Source organism: Neovison vison, chromosome 8, assembly GCF_020171115.1.
Source record: "Neovison vison isolate M4711 chromosome 8, ASM_NN_V1, whole genome shotgun sequence".
NCBI lineage: Eukaryota > Metazoa > Chordata > Mammalia > Carnivora > Mustelidae > Neogale > Neogale vison.
This window is the reverse complement of record NC_058098.1, coordinates 122,696,108-122,718,699: the sequence shown is the minus strand read 5'-3', so window position 1 is coordinate 122,718,699 and position 22,592 is coordinate 122,696,108. Positions and strand designations below refer to the sequence as shown.

Sequence of the window (22,592 nt, the reverse complement as noted above, 5' to 3'; positions counted from 1 at the left end):
ACCAAATTTAGGACAGTGCTTCTGGGATTCAGAGGGACTACAAGTGAATTAAGTTCTTATTTCTTAAGGTGGTAGGTAGTTTGTTCTGGTCTTCTATATTGTGTGTCTGAAATACTTCGTTTTAAAAATCAGTTCTCACAACTTACACTGCTCACCATCTTAAAAGGGAACGCTTTAGAAATTTCCCTTGTGCTTCATTCTTAACCCTTCATTTTCCCTTCACCCTTTAGTCTGTTCTTCTTTCGAGTCACTTCTATTTCAGCCACTCCAGTCTGAACAATCATCACCTCTTGGCTAGACCGTAATAGTTTCCTGATTGCTTTTTTCTGGTTTTTACTGGCTTGGATACTTGCCACGTAACAGCTATATTGAGTTTTTAAAATTATAAATCACACCTCATTCACCTGCTAAAAGCCTGGTTTCTGGTGCCCTTAAAGTCACTTCCTCTTTGTCACATAAGGCCTTCTGCTCCCACCGCTAACCCTTTTAGCCTCCTCTCCCTCTACTCCACCTCTGTTCTCTGACCATTCCCTAACTGCACTTTAGCCACATTAACCTTTTAGTTCCTGGAACCTACTAAGCCTCATTCCCGTCTTAGGACCTTTACCTTATTGTTCCCATTGCCCAGAGCGGCGGCTTCCCTGATTTTTGCAAGGTGGGCTTCATTGTATCATTTAGATCTTGACCTAAATTTCACCTTGGAGGTCTTTTCCATCTAAATGCACTTTCTGTAACATCACCCTGTTTCATCTTCTTCATAGCTAAGCAGGCTAAAAGTAGGTTCAGATTAGTTGGCCAACCTACTGCTCACTTGGCAGGTATGGATTTCAAGGTCCCCTTATCAGATAACTCACCACCCTTTAAAATCTTCAAGGGTTGAGACCTAACTCTGAAAGGGACAGACATAAAGCAATACACCATTCATTATTTGAGATGGTAGGAGTTAAAAATAAATGTATGGGATGGAAGTTATCCACTTCCCAAGTAGATAATTGGGACAGCAAAGGCAGGAGGGAAATTAACAGCAGAATAGTAAGATTCCAAGTCCCTCCTACTTTCTAGCTTCTTACAGTCTTAGTGTCTATTTTCCTATGCTTTTTTGCATCCACAGAGAATAGGGGTTCAAATTTGTCTTAGTTACCATGTTTTTCAAGTTCAGTCTTTCTGTATTTTCAGCTCAAGAACCGAAATATTCAGGTTAAGGTACTCTGCATACCATCTAAAATTCTACTTTCTGTGTTGAAATTGCAGTTTTGTTATGTGTACACTAGTAAGAATAAGATACGCAGTAGCAGTAGAAGAGAGAAGAGTGATGAAGTAGAAAAATCAACAGAGACATTATAATCTAAGGTTTTTATTTTTAATAACAAACTGCATATTTAACAAAAACATTGTTAAGGCTAGAAGTTGAAGGCATTGAGGGAGAAAAAGATTTTACTCCACGATTTTACAGGAATTCATTTTACATAGGAATAAAACTGAAAATTCAGGAAAATTATTTTGAAGTTTTTCATCACTGACAATTTCTGGAAAACATAAAGTTACCTTTATTTTCCCATAGAGGAGTGATGTTAAAATAATGGGGATTATTTTATATTCCTGTACCTGGGATTCAGCATGCAAAGAAATAAAAGAGTCCAACCATCAGTATGTCTTTAAGTGCAAAAAAATTTTTAAAAACTACCCTAAAAGTCTATACTAATTAAAAATATTCCCAGTTCTCCTAAACAGACATAAATATAAGGCACATATTGATTACAAAAGGCATTTCATGTACTATCAAGTGCACACATAGTAAGAAAATATAGTTAATGACCTAAAACTGAAGTACTTATTACATCTAATGTTAACTAATCTTAACTTGTCTTAGAATTTAGAATGTTGTTAGGGAAATAGATGGCACAAGACCCTTTAAAGTCCCAATATGTTAAAAAACTTTTCATATATTGTCCTGAACTTAACAGTGACCTCATTAGTGCTCGCTTCGGCAGCACATATACTAAAAAAAAAAAACAGTGACCTCATTAATGCTAGAAGTATTTCTTCACAGACAAGATTTTCAAAGGTAAGAGCTGACCTAATAGACATACCCTTTATCTGCTGTTCCCTTCTCAGTTTACTCAAAGCTTACACTGTAGGGGCTGCGCATCAGACAAAAGGTCATTCTGCGCAGTGCTCCAGCCCCCTCCCTCCAGCTTCCCTGTTAATGAACATGCTGTTTAGATTACTTTTCCACTCTTGACAAAACCATAGAAGGAGCCGCCTGGCCCCTGGTGCAGACTTGCAAAAGAGCTTTTATGCACTTGGCCTTCTTTGTGTGCAGCTGGCCAAGAGGCATAAGGATAACTGGTTGTTAACAGAGCAGGGGCACTACACAAAGCCAGTCTGAAATGCTATTCTTAGAACTCTAACTTACTTAGATGAAATAAATCACAGAACTGTTTTCCTTTCACTACCTCAAGGTGGTTTTCTTGAGCTAGTTTAAGGTACTGGTGTTTGGGAAATGGTATTATGTTATCTGGAGATTTGAGGAACATCCCATTTATTACAAGATCTAATTAAGGAAAAACCTAATTAAGGGAAGCTGGTGGCACAAATATCTAGCAGTACTGCTGGAAAAACGCAACTTATCTTTCCCACTAAACACATCACAAGGATGTTTTACCATAGCATTCTGAGATGCCAAAGCCTTCCTAACCAGGTGTATACAGCACATAAGAATATTCACTCCAGTCCTTATTTAATCTGTTATTTTAGGAACTGCTTTGGATTAATCCTTGGTTTGTTACTCAGGGGGAGCTGTGGTCCTTGGGAGCATCCTGTCTTGGGCACCAGTTATGCCTCCTTTGCAATCGTTGCCTCCCCCGGATCAAGCACTGCGCATACCACTGTTCCTGCTGCAGCTGCTGCTTCTGATTTTTTAACTGGCTTTTAATAGCCTGCAAGTCCTGGCACCGCTGAGTTTGCTGCAGTAATTTCTTCTGTAACTCCCGGTTCTCTCTCCTGATGCTGCGATAGAACTCCAAAGTATACTGCTTTGCTTCCAGCTCCAAGGTCTGAGCCTTCCTGTCCAGCACCTTTCTTTTTCTGTTTCCCAGCTGCCTCATGTCTGGCTCACTGAGTTGTTTCTCCAGGAATGCTTTTTCCTGGAGTAACTGGACCTGGAGTTCCTGTTTCTTTGCCTCTGTCTCAGCTTGGGTTTTCTTTTTCTCCTCCTGTAACATCTGCATTTCTCTCTCCTGTTTCTCTTTTAAGAGTGAAATATTCCTCAGTGCCTGCAGTTGCTGCTTTAAATTGAACTGGAGCTTTTCCTTCTGCAAGAGTTCCCTTTTAAACGCTGAAGTTTGTTTCGCATACGCGGAGACTGATTCTTGCCTCCTTTGTTCAATCTCCTCACTTTTTTGTAAATAGTTGTTCCACAGCTTTTCAGGCTGCCTTCTATACTCCTCAGTTTTGTTGGTTAGGTATTCCAGAAAGAATTTGTTTTCAGTCTGGACCAGGAGCTTTTCAGCGTAGAGCTGCCTGGTCTCCTCCATTAGTAATTCTTGCTGGGTTTGAGCTTGTTTTATTTGGTTGTCCAGCCTCGCTATTTCCACCACTGCCTTTTCTTTAAACCTCATCTCTGAGTTTCTTGGCTTCCCTGGCTTGAAAAAATTATTAATTAAACTAAGATATGGAGGAGGGGAGCTCCTAGAATCCTTAGCAAACCTGAAGGAAGAACAAGTGAGACATTACCCCATCAGTTCTTAATGAACATTTAGTAAATACAAAATGCACAATTATACTTTAATTCATACGAAGAAATAACTTTGAGTGCCCATTATGGTTCTGCCGCTATGCAAGTCCCCAAGGAATACAGCTAGGGATAAAGATGAATGAGTGTAGTTTACAGTTTACAATGCTAACTCACTACAACCCTGTGAGGTATTAACTCCAGTTTAAAGAGGTGAAAACAGGTTCGGAGAATTTAAATGACTTGGCCACGATTTATGCCGCCAGCAAATGGCAAAGTGTGGGTGTGAAATTCAGATTTTAGGATTTACTCAACACTACAGTAGCTACAGAGGACCACAGGAACAGCCGGGATGGTCCCGAAGAGCCATAAATGTCACGGCTTTTCCACCACCCTTCCGGTATCCGAGGACACTTCCGTGGAGAGGAAGCGTCCCTTCAGTACCTACTTGCTCCAGGAATCCAAGCGTTCATCTCCAAGGTCACGGCCTGATTCATTGAGGGAGACTGCCAAGGAGGGAGCGCTGGTGTCAGGGACTTGGAAATGGCGTCCCCTTGCGGGAAGTTTTCGCAACGGCTCCGTGCCATACGCCCTGGGTCTCCACGCTGCCCGGCAACCCGCCGGGTCGCACTCCGCCCCAGTCCCGGCCGGTCCATCCCCGAGCTGCTGAACCTCGTCGGCTGCCGAATAAGCCCCAGCAGCCGGTTGTCCCGTTCCTTGGGGGCCGAAAGAGAAACGCACTCTCATTTTCGACCCGTGGGTGCCCTGCCTTAGGGACCCCATCTCGTCTCGCCCTTCTGGGGATTAGAGTTTTGCCCCTCCCAGAACACCCCTACGACGGTGAGTGCCCCTTTTCCTGGCCCTCTCCAGGTCTCTAATTCCCGACCACTGTCGCTAGTTGGCCGTGGGGGCTGGGATGCTCCGGCGCCGGTCCCGCCCCTTCGCCTTCGCTTTTAGCGCTAGTCGGGTTCTAGCCTCGCTCGCTGCCCCGAGCGTCACCGCAGCCTCTCTAGGCACGCAGCGTCTCTATGGCAGAGTGGGCGGAGCCAGGAGGAAAATGGCGGCGCCCGCGGAGACAGCTGGTTCGCAGGCTTCGGGGGGTCCTCGGCCCCCAGTTTGTCTGTTGGTGTTGGGAATGGCAGGATCTGGGAAAACCACCTTTGTCCAGGTGACGTACACGGCGCGGGCATAGTCGGTGCGCGCGCGAGGTTGTCCGTGGTGGGCGGAAGGCCGGGGAGAGGAGGAGGGGGAGGTCTTAGAGTTGGAGGGGACCCGCGTGTGGCTTTCAGTAACTGGTCAGCATCTCCGGTTCCTTCTTAGGCTGGGCTTTTCGGACTCAAGCCTGGTTTAATTAAGGCTCTTTTCTTCGCACCCTTTGGTTATATTTGGTACAATTTACCACGTTCTGGAATTGTCTTACCGGTACAATTGCTGACTCCTCGAAGGCAAAGGCATACGTGTAACTGGCAATTAATACAGGGTTAGCACACAGGCTTTTGGTGTAGATTACTAAGTAATTATTTCTTACGCATCTCTTATGTTTCAAGCCCTGGAGATAACAGCGATTGAATTTGACGGGGTTCCCGCTTTTTGAAGCTAATATTTTAATGGGAGTGATAGGAAAAAAAAACCAACAAAAATCAAGTAAATAAGTGATCGAGAGTAGGGGAGACTCTGTTAGACGGGTGATAAAGGAAAATATAGTATTTATGAGAGTTGAATGTTGGAGGTGGATACTGGGGACGAATATTTCATGTAGAGGGAAATGTAAGTGCAGAAGTCTTCAGGTATGATGGATAAAGGAATCTTGGCCCTTATCATTCCCTCTTTGTCTCACTTCATCCCTCTTCTTCTATCTCTACAGAGGCTTACTGGACATCTGCATAGCCAAGGCTCTCCACCTTATGTGATTAATCTGGACCCAGCTGTACATGAAGTACCCTTTCCTGCCAATATTGGTGAGTAAAATGTAACAGAACTGTGTGAAGTCCCTCAGAATATGGAAAGCCCCCAGCCCACCAGTCCTTAATGTTTTCATTTTTTCTTTCCTTTTTTTAGATTTTTAAAATTTATTTAAGAGAGAGAGAGAGAAAGTGCCAGGGGGAGGAACAGAGAGAGGGAGAAGCAGATCCTGGGGCACCTGGGTAGCTTAGTTGGTTAAGCATCCAACTCTTGGTCTCAGCTCAGGTCATGATCTCAGGTCATGAGATCAATCCCGGAATTGGGCTCCAGCTCAGTGGGGAGTCTGCTTGAGATTCTTTCTCTTTCCTCCCTCCCTCTCTGCTCCTTCCCCTGCTTGTTCATGGGCTTTCTCTTTCTCTCCCTCTCTCTTTCTCAAGTAAGTTTAAAAAAACATAAACAAAAACTCAAAAAAAGAAAAACAAACAGAAAAACCCCAAATAACCCCAGCCTTGCCACATTACTTAAAAAACAAAAACAAAAACCAGTAAAACTTCTCATTGTTTGAGATCATTTCTACCATAACTTCTGAGCTCCTAGTTAACATTTTTCATGGGTTACTTCCCAGTTATTTATTTTTTTTAATGTTTATTTTTATTATTTATTTGACAGAGAGAGACACAACGAGAGAGGGGAACAGAAGCAGAGGGGGCGGGAGAGGGAGAAGCAGACTTCCCACTGAGCAGGGAGCCCGATCGGGGCTCCATCCCAGGATCCTGGGATCATGACCTGAGCCAAAGGCAGACGCTTAACTGACTGAGCCCCCCGGGTGTGCCCCCCCATCTTTTGTAAAGAAGGAATCCAGGGTGAAGCTGGGGGATTTAGTAGAAGAGAATGCAGATAAGAGAAGCCTGAAAGGCTGGTTTCAGCTTCTTGCTGGGAGAGAATGTATTTCTACCCTTTTGTTCTCTTCACCATCGTGCTTTTTTCCCCCTATCACAGTTCAGTGATCTTAGCTTAAAAATTTGAAACAAAGATTTGAAAAGTAACTGAGATGCCAAGAGAGAAACTTATTTTTTTTCCTCGGAGGAAGCAGAGATGACTTGAGGGGTCCATTGTCTGAGGATATTATAGGTAGAGAGTCTCAAACTGTATTGTTTCTATGTGTTAAATTCTAGTGAATTCTTTTTCCCCTGAACAGATATTCGTGACACTGTGAAGTATAAAGAAGTCATGAAACAGTATCCTTTTCGGCATCTGCTTGGGTGCTGACTCATCCCTGACTGGTTGCTGTCTGGTTTTTTGTGGCTTTGAGAGTGTTTTTGCATTTCTCTGTGAAATACACTAGCAAAAGCATTTAATTGCTTTAAAGTAATTTTTGAGGATAGAGGGATGAATGTGAGGAGAGGTATTTTAGGTGATTAGAAATACTGTTTCAGCTTGTGGTTTCAGTTTTTTTTACCATCTTCCTAGACTACAGGCTGTTGTAATTAGCATGGAAAGTGAGAGGCTAGCTGGGCCTGGTTCCAGAGAGCAGTATCGCCTTGGAGGCCACTTCCTCCTCTGACTGGGAGACTCAGAAATGAGCAGGTTCATTTAGTAGGATCAACTCTTAGTACGTTGCTGTATGAAATGTGTACTTTCCGTGTAGGTAGGTCTAGGTGGATAGACTAATTCTACTCAGCAGTTAGCTTGATCAGTGAGGATCAGAGCAAGGACTGTGATTTTTTAAAAAAATATTTTATTTATTTATTTGACAGAGAGATCACAAGTAGGCAGAGAGGCGAGCAGACAGAGAGAGGGGGAAGCAGGATCCCTGCCAAGCAGAAAGCCTGATTTGGGGCTCGATCCCAGGACCCTGAGATCATGACCTGAGCAGAATGCAGAGGCTTAACCCACTGAGCCACCCAGGCACCTGGGAGTATGATGTCTTAATGATATTTTAAGATGATCTTAATTAAGGCTAATGCTATTAAGCTGTCACTTCCACATGCATCTCTTTGTTACATTTTGGTCACTTTAACATCTTCATTTTGCCTCAACATCCCCAAAATGGTAAAGATACGAGGAAGATGTTGATAATGAAATTCTTTGTGTGGTTAAGGTTGTATGGCATGTCAAGGATAGACTGCCAGCATCTATTCATGGAACACTAATGTTACAGTGCTGTTTGTGTGAATGATAGCCTTAGTGTGAATTTCAGCATCTAATTTGATCTGTAAGTAGTTTAAATCCTCAACTTAGTGTCCAGGTATGGACTTGGGCCCAATGGTGGTATAGTGACGTCACTCAATCTCTTTGCTACGAGATTTGATCAGGTATGTCTGTCTTTACTTTTATAGGCATGGCTGTGTAAAAATGTTTGACTTTTAAATGCCTTAGCTTGCTCACTTTGAGAAAGAAGAGCAATAAACCTGGACATACATAGAAAATAAATAAGCATTTTGGTAGACAGAGAAGGAGGTTATGAAAGGACAATCAGTGTTTTGAGACACTTCACATTTAATATTTGTGATGGCCAATAAAACAAAAATCCAGGTTCCTTTTTTTGTATCTTGGCTTGGAGTATCACCTTGAGGATGGGAGTGGACAAATGGGGGGTGGGATGGGCTAGCAGGCATGGAATGGAAAGATAATGGGCTTTTTTACGTGTGACAAATAATTGTCACTGTTTTAAGTTTTTCTCCATCATCTACTTCCATAGGAGTGTTTTGTAATCACTCATTTTTTACCCAAATATCACTCCGTGAGACAGGTTGTTAACATTTTATTGAAGCACCAAGAGATGCATCCTGACAGTGACAGATTGTCTTTAGCATCTTGGGGCCTTGCAGTATACTCCAGGGTGTTGCAGGGCTGCTGGTGTGGCTGTGCTTCTTTAGCTCATGGAGTTTATAAGTTGGTGTCCCAAGATTGAGAACAGAGATTGACTAGTTGATAGTGCCTGTAAGTTGGGCCACCCTGGAAAGGGTGATTTTTGTGTTGAGAATGGATCCTATTGTAATCGGCATCTTTTTCTCTTAGGTGATGAAATTTATTGAGAAGGCCCAGAACATGTCTAAGTAAGTGATTTCAGTTTAACACCAATTTATTACTCTGTAGTTGACGTGTCTCAAGGATTTCAGGATACCATCAAACTCCGAAAGAATGTTAGATTGAGATGAAACCATTAGAAGCGAAAAAAAAAAAAGTAGGCCAGAAAAACCCCAAAACCCCACATTAAGGTCATATACAGTGAAGAGCTAAATTTACTAGTATTTTGCCCTCAATCACTGTCATGTATGCCTGTGGCTTCCTAGGAGGTATTTTTGAGACTTTGTCCAAATTCAGTTGTCTACTTGCCTTCTCTTGGGAAAACCACATTTGTGGGTATTAAAATCTCTGAAACATCTTTCTAACCCTTGTTTAAAAATAAATCTTAAAAAGATTTACAACTAGGCATAATATTTAAGAGATGAAATTATTTCGCCCTGATTCCTAGTAGAATCAACTATCATTATTACTATTATGTTGTGTTCTGTTATTTTATAATGTATAACAAATAGTATTATTATATAACATTATAAGTATTACTGTCATTACTACTGTCGGTGACTATCATTCCACGTGTTTCCATGCATATATACATGGATGGATAAGGTATTTTACAAAAACATTTTTTTATAAAAAACTACTAGAGGTAGTTTAAAAAGAAGTAACAGCTTTATTGAGATATAAATTCACATAACAAAGGCCCATTCTAATTTTTAAATATACAGTGTAGTGGTTTTTAGTATATTTGTAAAGTCATGGACTGATCACCACTATCTAATTCCAGAACTTCCTCTTCATCCTCAAAAGAAACTCCATACTCATTAGCAGTTCCTGTTATTCTCCCTTCTCGCCCCAGCTCCAGGTGGCTGTACCATTTTACATTTTCACCAGCATTGTGTGAGGGTTCCTGGTCCACACATCCTTGCCAACATTTGTTATTATCCTTGTTTTTGGTTATAGCCATGTCATTGGGTGTGAAGTGGTGTCTCATTGTGGTATCGGATATGATTTATATTTCCTCAGTGATTAAAGATGTTAAACATCATTTTATGTACTTTTTGGCCATTGGTATATATTTGGAGAAATATCCATTCAAAATTTTTTGCTTATTTTTAAAAACAGCTTTATTTAGATATAATTCATATATCATTTAAAGTATATAGTCCAGTGGCTTTTAGTATATTCACAGAATTGTACAACCATAACTGCAGTCACTTTTAGAATATTTCTATCACCTCAAGAAGAAACCCTGTATTTAGCTATTACTCCCCTCTCTCTGTTTTCCTCCTTCCCCTCCACCTTCCTTCACCCCCACCCCAAGAAACCAGATAGTTTCCCAAGAAATTTGGTTTTGTTTATCTCTCATTTTCAATGCGGTGTGTTTCTGAAACTATCACGGTTTCCTCTGTGATCAATTTGCAGCAGTTTGTGGACTACTGCTCCTGCCTGGTAGCATGAATATTGGACATTGAACAGAAGCTTGGGGGAATGTGGTGTACATTTTAAGGGCAGTGGGAGGAAGTTAGACTTGACAGTGTGACGAGGTTATTCCAGTCCCGGATAACCAGATTCTCAGTGTTTTGTGTGTGGGGCTATCTTTCAGCGTTGCACAAGTGTAATACTTCTTTAATGGTCGTTCTTGACACAGATACGTCTTGATTGACACACCTGGACAGATTGAGGTGTTCACATGGTCAGCTTCTGGGACAATCATCACTGAGGCTCTGGTGAGTATTGTAGGACTGGTTACTGGGAGTAACTGGAGAGCTAGACTAGTTAAGCATCTTTTTATTGCATGGGACCTTGTATGGGAGGGAGTGTGGCAGCTCTGTATACCCTGCCTAAGGCGGTTCTCCCTTGGTAAGGAAGGTGGGATAAGAGTTTGGGAATAGCTCATGAGCCCTTTGACTAAGGCTGTGATTATTTTGTGGCTTTAGGCATCCTCATTTCCAACAGTTGTCATTTATGTAATGGACACATCAAGAAGTACCAACCCAGTGACCTTCATGTCCAATATGCTGTATGCCTGCAGGTAATTAATTGCTGGTAGGCGTGCTGTTACATCAGGGAGGAGGCCTCTTCTTTCTCTTTTGTATTTGAATCCCAAGTACTTACTAACCTGGATTTGTGCTCATTCAGATATGGCCCTCAGTTTAGTAGTTGTGAGCTGGGGAGAGGTGAGTAGAGAAAAGGGGCATATGTGTTGGCATTCTCTGAGTAGCTTCCCATCTTCCTCCCTTGCTTATTACAGAAACGGGTGGTGTACGAATATGAGCCTTTGGTAGTTGCTCCCAGATGAATGAAACAAGTCTAAATAGAACAGAGCGCTCTGGTCTAAATGCTCCTTTTCTGTGTTATGACATGTAGAGTTAAATTATGAGAGATTATCAATACAAAGATTTATCTGTAATTCCACAAAGCACAAGTTTGTCCAACTTGGTGTCATTAGGGACAGAAGGACCATGCCTCACTAGGGTATGTGAGTGCAGAAGACATAGGAGCAAGGCAAACTATTATTCAATCTGAGAGAACTCATTGGGGGGAAGGTACACAAAAGCCATTACCAGCATTTGTGCCTTCTAATGTGACTAGGGCTATCCCTTCTTGTTAGATGCAAGAAATCCTAGTCCACATAAAAATCTGAGGACTGATGGCATTTTTTGTTTCCATATTTATTGTTTAAAAGACAATTATTGGGTAAAAACAACCCTACCAAAAAAACCAACAAAACCCAAAAAAAGCATACAGAAAACAAGATCAGTATTAAAGCATTATTATTCCAAGAAAAAGCGAGCATGTGTGTGTGTGTTGTTTGCTGGATGGTAATGGTGGTTTTTCCTCTTGGGAGAGAAGAATGAAGGCATGTGAGAATGGATACCTATAAGTAGAGTTTGAACCCATTCCACTTGTCTTTACCCGGTTCCAATAGATTGACACTGGGCTAGCAAGAGCTTAAGTGTTTTTACTAAGAATGTCTTGATTTTTAATTTTCAGCATTTTGTACAAAACCAAGCTGCCTTTCATTGTGGTTATGAATAAAGTAAGTGGATCCTTTTGTGGTTCAGTATTTCTTTTTCATCAGAACCTTGGGTTACTGGAAGGTTTGGGTAGGTGAGGATTTTCACAAGTCGGAGAACAGATTCAAACTTATCTGAAACAAAGTCATGAGCACTTGTAGGAAAAAGATTCAATCAGATTAAATGAATATTTATCACTGGCTCTCATCAAAGTAATTTTAAACTAGATAGAGTAGCCCCTTAACTGTAGTGTATAGATTATCCCTCAGAATTGCAGCTGTGTATATGGAGGAGGGACTCTAGTTTATTAGCAGTCTCAGTTAAAACCAAAAACTTCACTGTTGTTGGGTTGGCAGCTGGGATTTGAGACATGACTTCAGAGCCTAGAATGTGCTGGCATCTGCTGTTGCCATGGTCACTTGGCAGTGGGTAGTGAAGGGTCTGCTTCGACCAAGAGAACACATACCTTCGTTTCATTGTATACAGTAGTCTTGGCCCTTTATGGTTTGTTGTAGTGGAGGAGGGAAGGGGCGAAGTGGAGGCAAAAATATATGAATAATTGCTTTGTTGTTGCTGCTTGATTAAAATTTTTTGATGTTTGCTATCTAAGCGTATCTCTGGGTGCTGATAGTTGACTTCTCTCTGGTACAGACTGACATCATTGACCACAGCTTTGCAGTGGAATGGATGCAAGATTTTGAGGCTTTCCAAGATGCCTTGAATCAAGAGACTACATACGTCAGTAACCTGACTCGTTCAATGAGCCTGGTGTTAGATGAGTTTTACAGCTCACTTAGGGTAAACTTTCTCCTCTGCTTATACTGACAGTCCCTTCAGACGACCTCTTAACCCATAGGGCCGGCTTTGAACCTATGTTAGAAAAGAAGTTCGTTACCTTATTAAAAAAAAAAAGCATTTAAGCATTAGTTATTAAAAATTGGAGTTTTGTGGGTTTTTTTTTCATTCTTTTGCATGTTGCTGGCCAGTTTTAAAACTGGAGGTTTAAGAGATAAATAGAGGTGTCTGGCTGGCTCAGTCAGTAGAGCTTATGGCTGGCTCTTAATCTTGGGGTTGTGAGTTCGAGCCCCATGTTAGGCACTGAGATTACTTGGAAAAAAAAAAAAAGAGAGAGATAAGGTAAAAACCCTACCTTCAGAATTTATGGTTTAGTTTGAAGAGAGAGCTATATACAGAATTGAAACGTGATTAAATTGTGATATTGTGATAAGAACCTTATGAAGATTGGTGGTTGAGCCTGATGCTGGTAAGGGGCAGATCACTCTTGAAATGAGGGATTTTGGAGGATATAGCATTAGAGGTATGCTTTGAAGGAAGGCTACGATTTGTTTTTTTATTTTTCTTTTAAGGATTTTATTTATTTTTGTGTATGTGCGTGCATGCGGAGGAGAGAGTGTGCGCATGAGTCAGGGAGAGAGGTAGAGGGAGAAGCAGGTTCCCCGCTGTGCAGGGAGCCCAGTGCCGGACCCTGTCCCAGGACCTTGGGATCACAACCTGAGCTGAAAGCAGATGCTTAACTGACTGAGCCACCCAGGCTCCCAGGAAGGGTACGATTTATATAAGTAAAAGTACATCGGGGTGTCAGGGAGGATGGTAATTGGCAAAGGCATTGCAATACTGATTTTTGTAGAGAACAGACAGTGGTTGTATTGGCAGGAAATAGATAGGAAGTCTTGCTGTGTGTTTCTCCTCCTCCTGTTTTTTCTAGTCCTCTCTTTTCCATACACATCTTTCCATAGCTCTTGAGTATATGTGCTGTTTTTTGTTTTGTTTTAGCTTCACTCTTTGCCAGAGACTTCTTGAAGTATCTAAACAGCTTTTAGAAAGATTTTATGATTATTTGAACAAAGTAACATACACTATGTGAAAATATAGTTTCCTCAGTGGCATTGATGCTTTTGACAGGTGGTGGGTGTGTCTGCTGTTCTGGGTACAGGCTTAGATGAACTCTTCGTGCAAGTCACCAGTGCTGCAGAAGAATATGAAAGGTGAGGATAAAGGAAAATCCTGTTGATGACATTTTTAGTAACCTGTAATCTGATATGATAGCAGTTTTGCCAGCAAAGCGTTTTGGTTCTCATAGTCTAGGTATTATTTTTGCCATATGTATGTGTGCTGGATCTGTACGTGTACACTTAGGGATAACCAGTCCCCATTAACTATTTTTTAAAAATAGGAGTATAAAACCTTCTCCGTATTGAATGATTTTTAATTTTTTTTTTTTTTTAAGATCCTATTTATTTGACAGACAGAGATCACAAGTAAGCAGAGAGGCAGGCAGAGGGTGGGGGCAGGCTCCCCGCTGACCAGAGAGCCCTACGCGGGGCCCGATCCCGGGACCCTGGGACCGTGACCCGAGCCAAAGGCAGAGGCTCAACCCACTAAGCCACCCAGGTGCCCCTGTATTGAATGATTAAGAGCAGGAGTCTTCAGACTTTCTTTTGGTAAAAAGCCAGATAGTAAATATTTTAGGCTTTTGTGGGCCATAGAATCTTTGTTGCCACTGCTCACCTGTCATTGTGGGGCAAAAGCATCCATAAACAATTTGCAAACGAATGGGCACGGCTGTTCCAGTAAAACTTTATTTATAAAAATAAGCATGATTTGGCCTCTTTGCCACATTGGCTGACCTTGGATTAAGATCATAGACTTTGGAGTCAGACAGCCATGAGTTAGATTTCTGCTTTCTCCACTGAGTAAATGAGTGGCCTTAGCAAGTTTTTGTCATTTGTAGATCAGGGATAATAGCGTTTATTGTTAAGGTTATTGGGAGCATTATTTGAGAAAATACATCCAAGCATCTAGCACAGTTGCTGACACCGAGCAAGCACACTTCATGATAAATGGTGGTTACTACTATTTTCATGGTTTACTGGAATTCTGTTTACTTACACGAAAGTGTAATCGGAGCACTTTTCTTGGACTGATGCCATGATAATTGGCTGCTTACTGGCGTGTTTCTTTGGCTTTATACTTAGCAAGATTCTAACAACCACGTGGTGGTTTTTAGACACATTATTTTGATTTTGATTATCAGACAAAGGGTCTTTCTGTGTGTGACCAAAGTCTCAGGATAGACCCTTCTGTATCCTTTTGTTACTGCCCAGATAAACAACATAATTACATATTGGGCTTCCTGAGCCCATCAGTCCTCCTTTTCTTAATTTATTTGACAGAGAGAGAGGGAGAGAGTGTGCCTGTGCACAAGCAGGGGGAGGGGCAGAGGGAGAGGAAGAAGCAGGCTCCCTGCTAAACAGGGAGCCTCACAGGGGGCTTAATCCCAGGACCCTGGGATCGTGACCTGAGCTGAAGGCAGATGTTTAACAGACTGTGCCACCCAGGCACTCCAGGCCTCACTTCTTTTATTCATCTCAGTTTTATCCAGCAAATGCTGAGCTCATGAATTATGGACTCCACAGAGTTAATCTTTCCAGGCCAGCAGTCTTTTGTCTCTGCTGGTTTCAGGGTGGGGATAAGCACCTTGACTTCTAATTGCACAGGGATAGAATCTCAGTGATTAAGCCTTGTTACATATAATGTTCGGTGAAGTAAGGTCTTCTGTTATTGTCAGGGAACTAGGAAAATAGAAGCGGTATGGGGGCGGGCAGGACAGATTATAAACAAAGGAATTTAGAAAGTGTTTTCTCTTTCCAGGGAGTATCGTCCTGAATATGAACGTCTGAAGAAGTCACTGGTAAGATAGGCTATTTGTATTATAAGATAGGCTGTTGTATTTGGGGCCACTGAAAAACAACTTCAAACCATGCACTAATCCTCCTGCCATAAATGCTTTTGTTTTGGCTATCAGTGTATGTTGTAGATGTTTGTAACTTAAGTTAGTAAATCTGTGTGTTTCCTGTCTAGATGCAGCAGGGCCCCTTAATTATTTTTCTTCTCTTTATTTGAATCTTTTAAAGTCTGATTTTTCTTGTTACATTTGCTAAGCACTTCTTGGGCCCCACCCCACCCCTACTCCCAAGGCTCATTTAAGGACTGGTTATGGAATTTCAAGAAAAAAGAAGTGGTTCACAGTGCTTATTCCAAATAATCCCTTGGCCTGCCCTCGTCAGCTGCATTGGGCCCCTTACCACTGCTATGTCTGCTTGAGGGTTTTTTTGATGTGTTCTCGTGTCCAGTTTCCAAAACCTATCATTCTGTCTCCAGAGCCCTCTAGGCTGAGCTTGTGCTCCTCTGGGCCCACACCGCTTGGCATTTCTGTATCTGTCATCTTTTACCTGCCCCAGTGTCTAAATAGTCCCTAGTATTTGTTTATTTTGTCATCTCTGTTAGAAGTCTGGCATCTAACTTGGGACTCCTTTTTTCTTTTTTTTTAAGATTTTATTTTATATATTTTGGAGAGAGAGTGAGTTATTTGGAGAGAGAATGGATGGAGGGAGAGAGGGAATCTTAGGCAGGCTCCACACTCAGCAACCCTGACATGACCTGAGCCAAAATTAAGAGTTGGATGCTTTTTTTTTTTTTTTTAAAGATTTTTTATTTATTTATTTGACGGAGAGAGATCACAAGTAGGCAGAGAGGCAGGCAGAGAGAGAGAGAGAGGAGGAAGCTGGCTCCCTACTGAGCAGAGAGCCCGATGCGGGACTCGATCCCAGGACCCTGAGATCATGACCTGAGCCGAAGGCAGCGGCTTAACCCACTGAGCCACCCAGGCGCCCCAAGAGTTGGATGCTTAACTGACTGAGCCACCCAGGTGCCCCTAGAACTCCTTCTTTAACATGGAGATATTTTTCTCTATGTACAGGCCAGTGCACAGAGCCAGCAGCAGAAGGAACAGCTGGAGCGCCTTCGGAAGGATATGGGCTCTGTAGCCTTGGACACAGGGACTGCCGCAGGTATTGGAGGGTTTCTTGGAGTTAGGAACTAAAAGGAGGATATGCTCACTTCCACTGAGCAGGAAGATGCTTAAGTTCAAGAGCGAGAAAAGGATAAAGATAATGTGGTATTTTGAGATGGATCGATATACTTTGTGATTTGGAAAGGTAAACTTCTGGAAGTTGTATATAATTACCATTCTGAGTTCTTCCTCTTCAGGTAGTTTTTGCTTTACTTCGGCAAGACACTTAATATTCTCTCTTTTCTTAAATACTTCAAAAAATTTTAAAGTTAGTTAACATACAGCATATTGTTAGGTTCAGGGTACAATTTAGTGATATATCAGTTGCTTATAATACTCAGCACTCACTACATCATGTCCCATCCTTAACACCCATCACCCGATTACCCCATCCTCCCATCTACAGTTTTCTTAAATACTTTTTACCCTCTACCCCCTCCCCTTTTCTTTTCCTGTTTATTTTGACCTACTTTCCGATTTACAGAAAAATTGTTTGGCTAGTTTAAGAATTACTATATACCATTCAACCAGATTTGCAAAATGTTAACATTCTACCACATTTACTTGATTCTTTCTCTTCTTCTCATTATGTATGACTTTATGTATAAGCCTATAAATGTATTTATAAACAAAATATATATTATATATATTCCTGTTTTCAATATCATTTAAGGGTAAGTTATAAGACTTAAATATTCTCTTTGAATACTTGAGTGTGTATTTCCTAAAAACAAGGATATTTTATATAAGCTCATTACTAAACAGGAAATTAACTCTGATCCTGTTGTCTGATGTGTTCCTTATTTAGATCTAGCTATTTGCCCTGTGTAGCAGGAGAAAATCCTGGATCTGCATTGCATTTAGTTGTCTCAGCTCCTTTAAACTGGAACGGTTCCTCCATTTTTCTTTGTATTCATGGCAGTGACAATTTTGAAGTGTAGGTGACAGATATTTTATAGGATGTTCCTCAGTTTGGGTCTGTCTGGTATTCCCTTGGGACTCTGTTCAGGTGGCTCCTTGTTGGCAGGACTTCACAGAAGTGAAGCTGTGATTTTTCCATGCACGACATCCAGAGGCCCGCCATGTAGATTTGTCCCGTCATTGGAGATACTACTTTTGATCACCTGCTTAAAGTGGTATCTGCCAGGTTTTTCATTGTAAAGTTATTTTTCCCTTTATGATAAGTATTTTGTTGGATGATACTTTGAGACCATATGAATATCCTTTTAATTTTCACATTTACCCACTAGTTTTAGTATCTATTAATGTAATAGGGGTAGTATCCATTTTTCTGTGATGCCTGTTAGAAATATTTTCTCTCTGTCGCTTGTTTTTTGACTTTGTCCATGGCATTATTTTGCCAGGTGAAAGTTTTTGTTTTGTTTTGAGGTAGGCAAATTTACTTCCCATTTTTACTGCCTCTGGATTTTGAGTCATAATTGGGAATCCCTTACCTATACTATGTTAAAGAGGAATTCACTCATGTTTTATTGTAGTACTTGTATGGTTTCATTGTACTTATTTATTTATTTTTAAAAAGATAATTTGAGAGAGTCCGAGGAGTGAGAGAACACGAGTGGGGGAAGGGGCAAAGGGAGAAGCAGACTTACGGAGCAGGGAGCCCAATGTGAGACTCGATCCCAGGACCATGGGATCCTGACCTGAGCTGAATGTAGACACTTAACACACTGAGCCACCCAGGTGGCCCACTGTCTACATATAAAGAATTTTATTTATATATTTGAGAGAGAGAGAGAGAGAATGTACCAGTGTGACCAGGGTGGGTGAGCAGAGGGGGAAGGAGAGGGAGGGGAAAGAATCTCCAGCAGGCTCTGCACTGAGTACGGAGCCTGAAGCGGGCCTTGATCTAATGACTCTGAGATCATGACCTTAGCCGAAACCCAGAGTCAGAGGCTTAACTGACTGAGCCACCAGGTAACCCTCATTTTCTGCATTTAGATCCCTGATTCATTTAGAGTTTATACCTGGGTATGATGTAAAGTATAGGTCTGTATTACCTTTTTCATTAACAGTTGTACTTGCACTGTTTCTCAGAAAGTCTACCTTGGGGCTCCTGGGTGGTTCAGTTGTTAAGCGTCTGCCTTTGGCTCATGATCCTTGGGTCTTGGGTTCAAGCCCCACATTGGGCTCCCTGCTCAGTGGGGGGGCCTGCTTCTCCCTCTCACACTCCCCCTGCTTGTGTTCCCTCTCTCACTGTCTAATAAATGAGTAAAATCTTAAAAAAAAAAAAAAAAGTCTGCCTAACCACTGAGCCACTAGTTTTTTAACCACAGGCACCCCACTTTTTAAAAATATTTTTTGAAGATTTAATTATTTGAAAAAGAGAATACACCCCTGGGGTGGAAGTGGCAGAGGAGGAGGGGAGGACAAGAGAAAGAATTGGAAGCAGATTCTGTTGAGCGAGGAGTCCAGTGTGGGGCTCGATCCCATGACCCATGAGATCATGACCTGAGCTGAAACCAAGAATTAGTCCGTCAACCAACTGAGCCACCTAGGTGCCCCTGAATTTTCTTATCGTTTGAATTAGTTTTGTCATTGATTCTTAGGGGTTCTAGGTTGGTGTTCATGTTTAGTATGGGTGCACCCCCTCCCACCCACACTTGTGAATAGACTGGTCTTTGAAATGAAGTTCTGTTCATGAAAGCTATTGCTGTATCTTCACTAGACAACAACTCCAAAGCCGCTTGGAGGGGGAGATGCTAGAAACTGGCTGGATTCACCGGTTACGTGAACTTGCCTGGCCATCCTTGTTGTGTACCTCGGTGACATAAATTTCTGTGCTCATCACTCAGGAATATGTGAAGCAGCAAATGTTAAATCTGCTGCAAAAGGTCTTCCGTACTCAGATAACCTGTCGAAGGTTGAAAGCTTGTAGTAAATAATTTGGGGGCAGTCACAGGTATAGGGGGCCCAGACAGAAGCACTGATTGTTAGCACACCATGTCACCATCCCTCTTCAGGGCCACGGGCCCCTTGAGATTTGTGTCCCTTGATGTTGCTGCTGTTGGCCTCCTTCATCCCCTGCTGACTTCTCTCCAGCGAGGCTCCTGAAGAGAGTGGTCGTGTGCTCCGGAAGCTCTAGGGTACTGGGCATCATTTTAGGTTCTCAGAGCCCAACCCTTGCAGGCTGAATCCCCTGCACAGGAATGAAGTGATTTGACTTTGATTGGCACTCAACCCTTGTTCAGTTGCCCGGAGTAGGGAATTTGCCTCTATTAGTATATTCAATTTCCCATTTCCTCCCTCCCTCTTTTGAATAATATCTTCACTCCTTTACTGTCATTCCACCGTCTATTTTCTTCAGACCCTCAGAACACACTTCCCCCAGGAATCTTCCTTAGTGCTCTACACTTTCGTGCTGACTCCCCAGCATGCTGCATCTACTCCGATGCCTTTAGTCTTCAGAGGAAAAACTACAGCCTCTTTAAAGCTGTGAGCCAGTAAGAACGAACGATGTTACTACCAGGACAAGCTACTTGAGAATTACTTTCCTCAATTTAAAAATAGCACCTCTTGGGTTACCGGGATCCCGAGAGCATTTTATGGACTACACTACTCTAAAAACATTAAGTGGTATTAACAATAGTACATTTAGAACAGGTAAGATTGTGCATTTATGTTTACGGCCACCTTCATCCTGCCAATTTATAATCATAGTTACTGGATCAGAACACCTGTTTGAGGAGGCTGAGGTTCGTGATATGCTCCTGACATGTGTTTTCTCTGTAGACAGCTTGTCTCCTGCGCTGGAAGCTTCTGACCTGATCCTGACTCGGGGAACACTGGACGAAGAGGATGAGGAAGCGGACAGCGATACTGATGACATTGACCACAGAGGTGAGAGGTGGCTGAGGTGCTTGGGAGAAGAGAGTAGCTGCTTCCTCCCACATTGTTTGCTCAGGAGCTTCTTGCCGAGAGAAGCCTTACCCATGCAGCCAGTGATCGGGAGAGAAGACGTGGCCCCAGAATCAGCCGCGGGAAAGAGGTCCACGTATTGAGTTCCTGGCCCGTCTACTGAATGGTTAATACTGAGCGCATCACAGGCTTTTAATTAGTCTCTTGTCCTCTCATCATTAGGGCCTAACTCAGTTTGAGAAATCCAGAATGTTTGTTTGGTTTAATAATGGTTTTAAGAATACATGAGTTGGGAAAAAGAATGCATAAGGAGGCCTCGGCAGACTGAAGCCAGTTAGAAGGGACTGTACCACTGAGGGTAGAATGGCTCTGGAAACTTCTAAAAGGGTTCCACCTGGCATAGTTTTATGGACTGTGAACAGAATCTATTTCCTGAAACAATCTTTATGGTTCTAGCTACGACCAAGAGAAAACCATCCATTGTGCTGGATGCTAACATCTAAATTGCCTCATTAACTCAGATGTATTGAGGTCTAATTAACTGGCAATAAATCCCACCCTTTTTAAGTGTATAGTTTGATGAGATTTAACTAATATAATATATGTGCACTCGAAACAGCCATCATAGTCAGGATACAGAATACTTCCAGCACCGCCATGCTGTTCTCATTCAGTCCCGTTCTCTCACACTTAGTTTTTGGCAATCACTAATCTGATTTCTGTTCCTACAATTTTGCCTTTTCCAGAATGTTGTCTAATTGGAATCACAGTATTTAGCTTTTTGGATTTGACTTTTTTCAGTCAGTGTAATGCTTTTGCAATCCATCCATGTATCCAAAGTGCGCTCTTTTTATTGATGAATAATATTCCAAGGTACGGCTTTTACCACAAGTTGTTTATTCATTCATCAGCTGATTGCCATTAGGGTTGTTTCCAGATTTTAGCTATTATGAATAAAGTTGTTGGATATATCTCTCTTGGTTTAAAATACGTAGGAGTGGGACCTTGTTTTAGTTACTTTATGAGGGGGGTGGTTTCTCCCCACTTAGAGATGAAAGAAACTCGACATTTTGGGCACCATGATAGAGCATGCTTCTGGGAGAAATGAACACTTAGTTTATTAGAAGCTGAGTACTGTTTGTGATGGATTGGTGACAGAACTCTTTTCTAATGGGAAAGTTAAAAGAACTGACCTTTTTTCCTTGTAGTTACGGAAGAAAGCCGTGAAGAGCCAGCATTCCAGAATTTTATGCAAGAATCAATGGCACAGTATTGGAAGAGAAACAACAAGTAGTTTATAGAAGTCCAGTATTTTGGAACTCTGTGAAGGAATTATCCTAACCTCTGATGGGGACTACTTATAAAGGACAATTTTGTTCAGAGTAGCAGAGTTTCTCTTATAGGGAAATTTGACTCAGATGCAGCCGAGGATAGAAAACCATTGGACTGGCAGGTAGATGCCAATTCCCTTGGCCTTTCCCTTGGATTTATGCAAGGAAGGATATTCTCACTATTCTTGGATGCTGATAGCCCTTCAAGCCTAAAGCTTCAAATTTTATCATTTGAATTCAAGTACTTTTGCTGCTGGTGGATGGAACAGCGAGAAATCACTATTCACTTCAAACTTTTATCAGGCTGGATCTGTACTCTACTTTCCCAGCATCTTGCCCTGGATTATACCATGAGTTTCCTTCCTGTTAGCAGAAGGGGAGAGGAAACGAGCTTGCCCAGGGTGGCAGCGGAGTCTCCTTGGCAACCAATCAATGTTGGGTACGAAACATGCCTCAGATGGGGTAGCTCATTGTAAGACAACAGGTTCGTTGAACAGAGTGAGCAAAACATGATTAATGAATAAGATCCTGTTTTGGATGATAACTTGGATAAAGTGTTTTTAATTTTAACTTCGTTGTAAGCCTGCCTGTCATAATTTCAAATAAGAAAATTATGTAACTGCAGATAGGTTCTCTTCTATTCAACACAGAGGTTTAAAGCCACATGTCCAAACCCGTCTCAGTAAAGAGGGGATGTTTACTAAAGTCTCCCATGTACACATACCAAGTAACCAGGTACAGAGCTAGGTATTGTTTGTGTTATACTTTAAGGCAAAGTATCCTTTGTGATTTACTCAAAGACCATGGATTTGGGTCAGGTGCACATTCCA

General features: G+C 41.8%; 2 protein-coding genes across 2 annotated transcripts; one reads left to right on the top strand and one right to left on the bottom strand.

The window, feature by feature from the left end:
- Positions 1–1,346: 1,346 nt before the first annotated feature.
- CCDC121 (coiled-coil domain containing 121) lies at positions 1,347–4,714 on the bottom strand. The gene is made up of 2 exons (XM_044261863.1): positions 4,182–4,714; positions 1,347–3,708 (listed from the first exon to the last, which is right to left on the bottom strand). The coding sequence occupies exons 1-2, from the start codon at positions 4,514–4,516 to the stop codon at positions 2,790–2,792; spliced, it is 1,254 nt and encodes a 417-aa protein (XP_044117798.1). The 5' UTR covers positions 4,517–4,714; the 3' UTR covers positions 1,347–2,789.
- Positions 4,715–4,756: 42 nt separating this feature from the next.
- On the top strand, positions 4,757–22,332 carry GPN1 (GPN-loop GTPase 1). The gene is made up of 14 exons (XM_044261865.1): positions 4,757–4,901; positions 5,598–5,691; positions 6,834–6,873; positions 7,884–7,950; positions 8,657–8,694; positions 10,314–10,392; positions 10,603–10,697; positions 11,660–11,705; positions 12,334–12,480; positions 13,606–13,688; positions 15,355–15,394; positions 16,463–16,553; positions 20,306–20,413; positions 21,640–22,332. Exons 1-14 carry the CDS (start codon positions 4,791–4,793, stop codon positions 21,723–21,725), a joined length of 1,125 nt encoding a protein of 374 aa, XP_044117800.1. The 5' UTR covers positions 4,757–4,790; the 3' UTR covers positions 21,726–22,332.
- The last annotated feature ends 260 nt before the right edge of the window (positions 22,333–22,592 follow it).

Bases quoted from the DNA above. Each gene is read 5' to 3' on its own strand.
- CCDC121 (XM_044261863.1), bottom strand. From the start codon at position 4,516: ATGGGGTCCCTAAGGCAGGGCACCCACGGGTCGAAAATGAGAGTGCGT. The intron at 3,709-4,181 runs GTAGGTACTGAA...TTCTTCCTTCAG, and splicing joins CGCTTGGATTCCTGGAGCAA to GTTTGCTAAGGATTCTAGGA.
- GPN1 (XM_044261865.1), top strand. From the start codon at position 4,791: ATGGCGGCGCCCGCGGAGACAGCTGGTTCGCAGGCTTCGGGGGGTCCT. The intron at 10,393-10,602 runs GTGAGTATTGTA...TTGTGGCTTTAG, and splicing joins CAATCATCACTGAGGCTCTG to GCATCCTCATTTCCAACAGT. The intron at 12,481-13,605 runs GTAAACTTTCTC...TGCTTTTGACAG, and splicing joins AGTTTTACAGCTCACTTAGG to GTGGTGGGTGTGTCTGCTGT.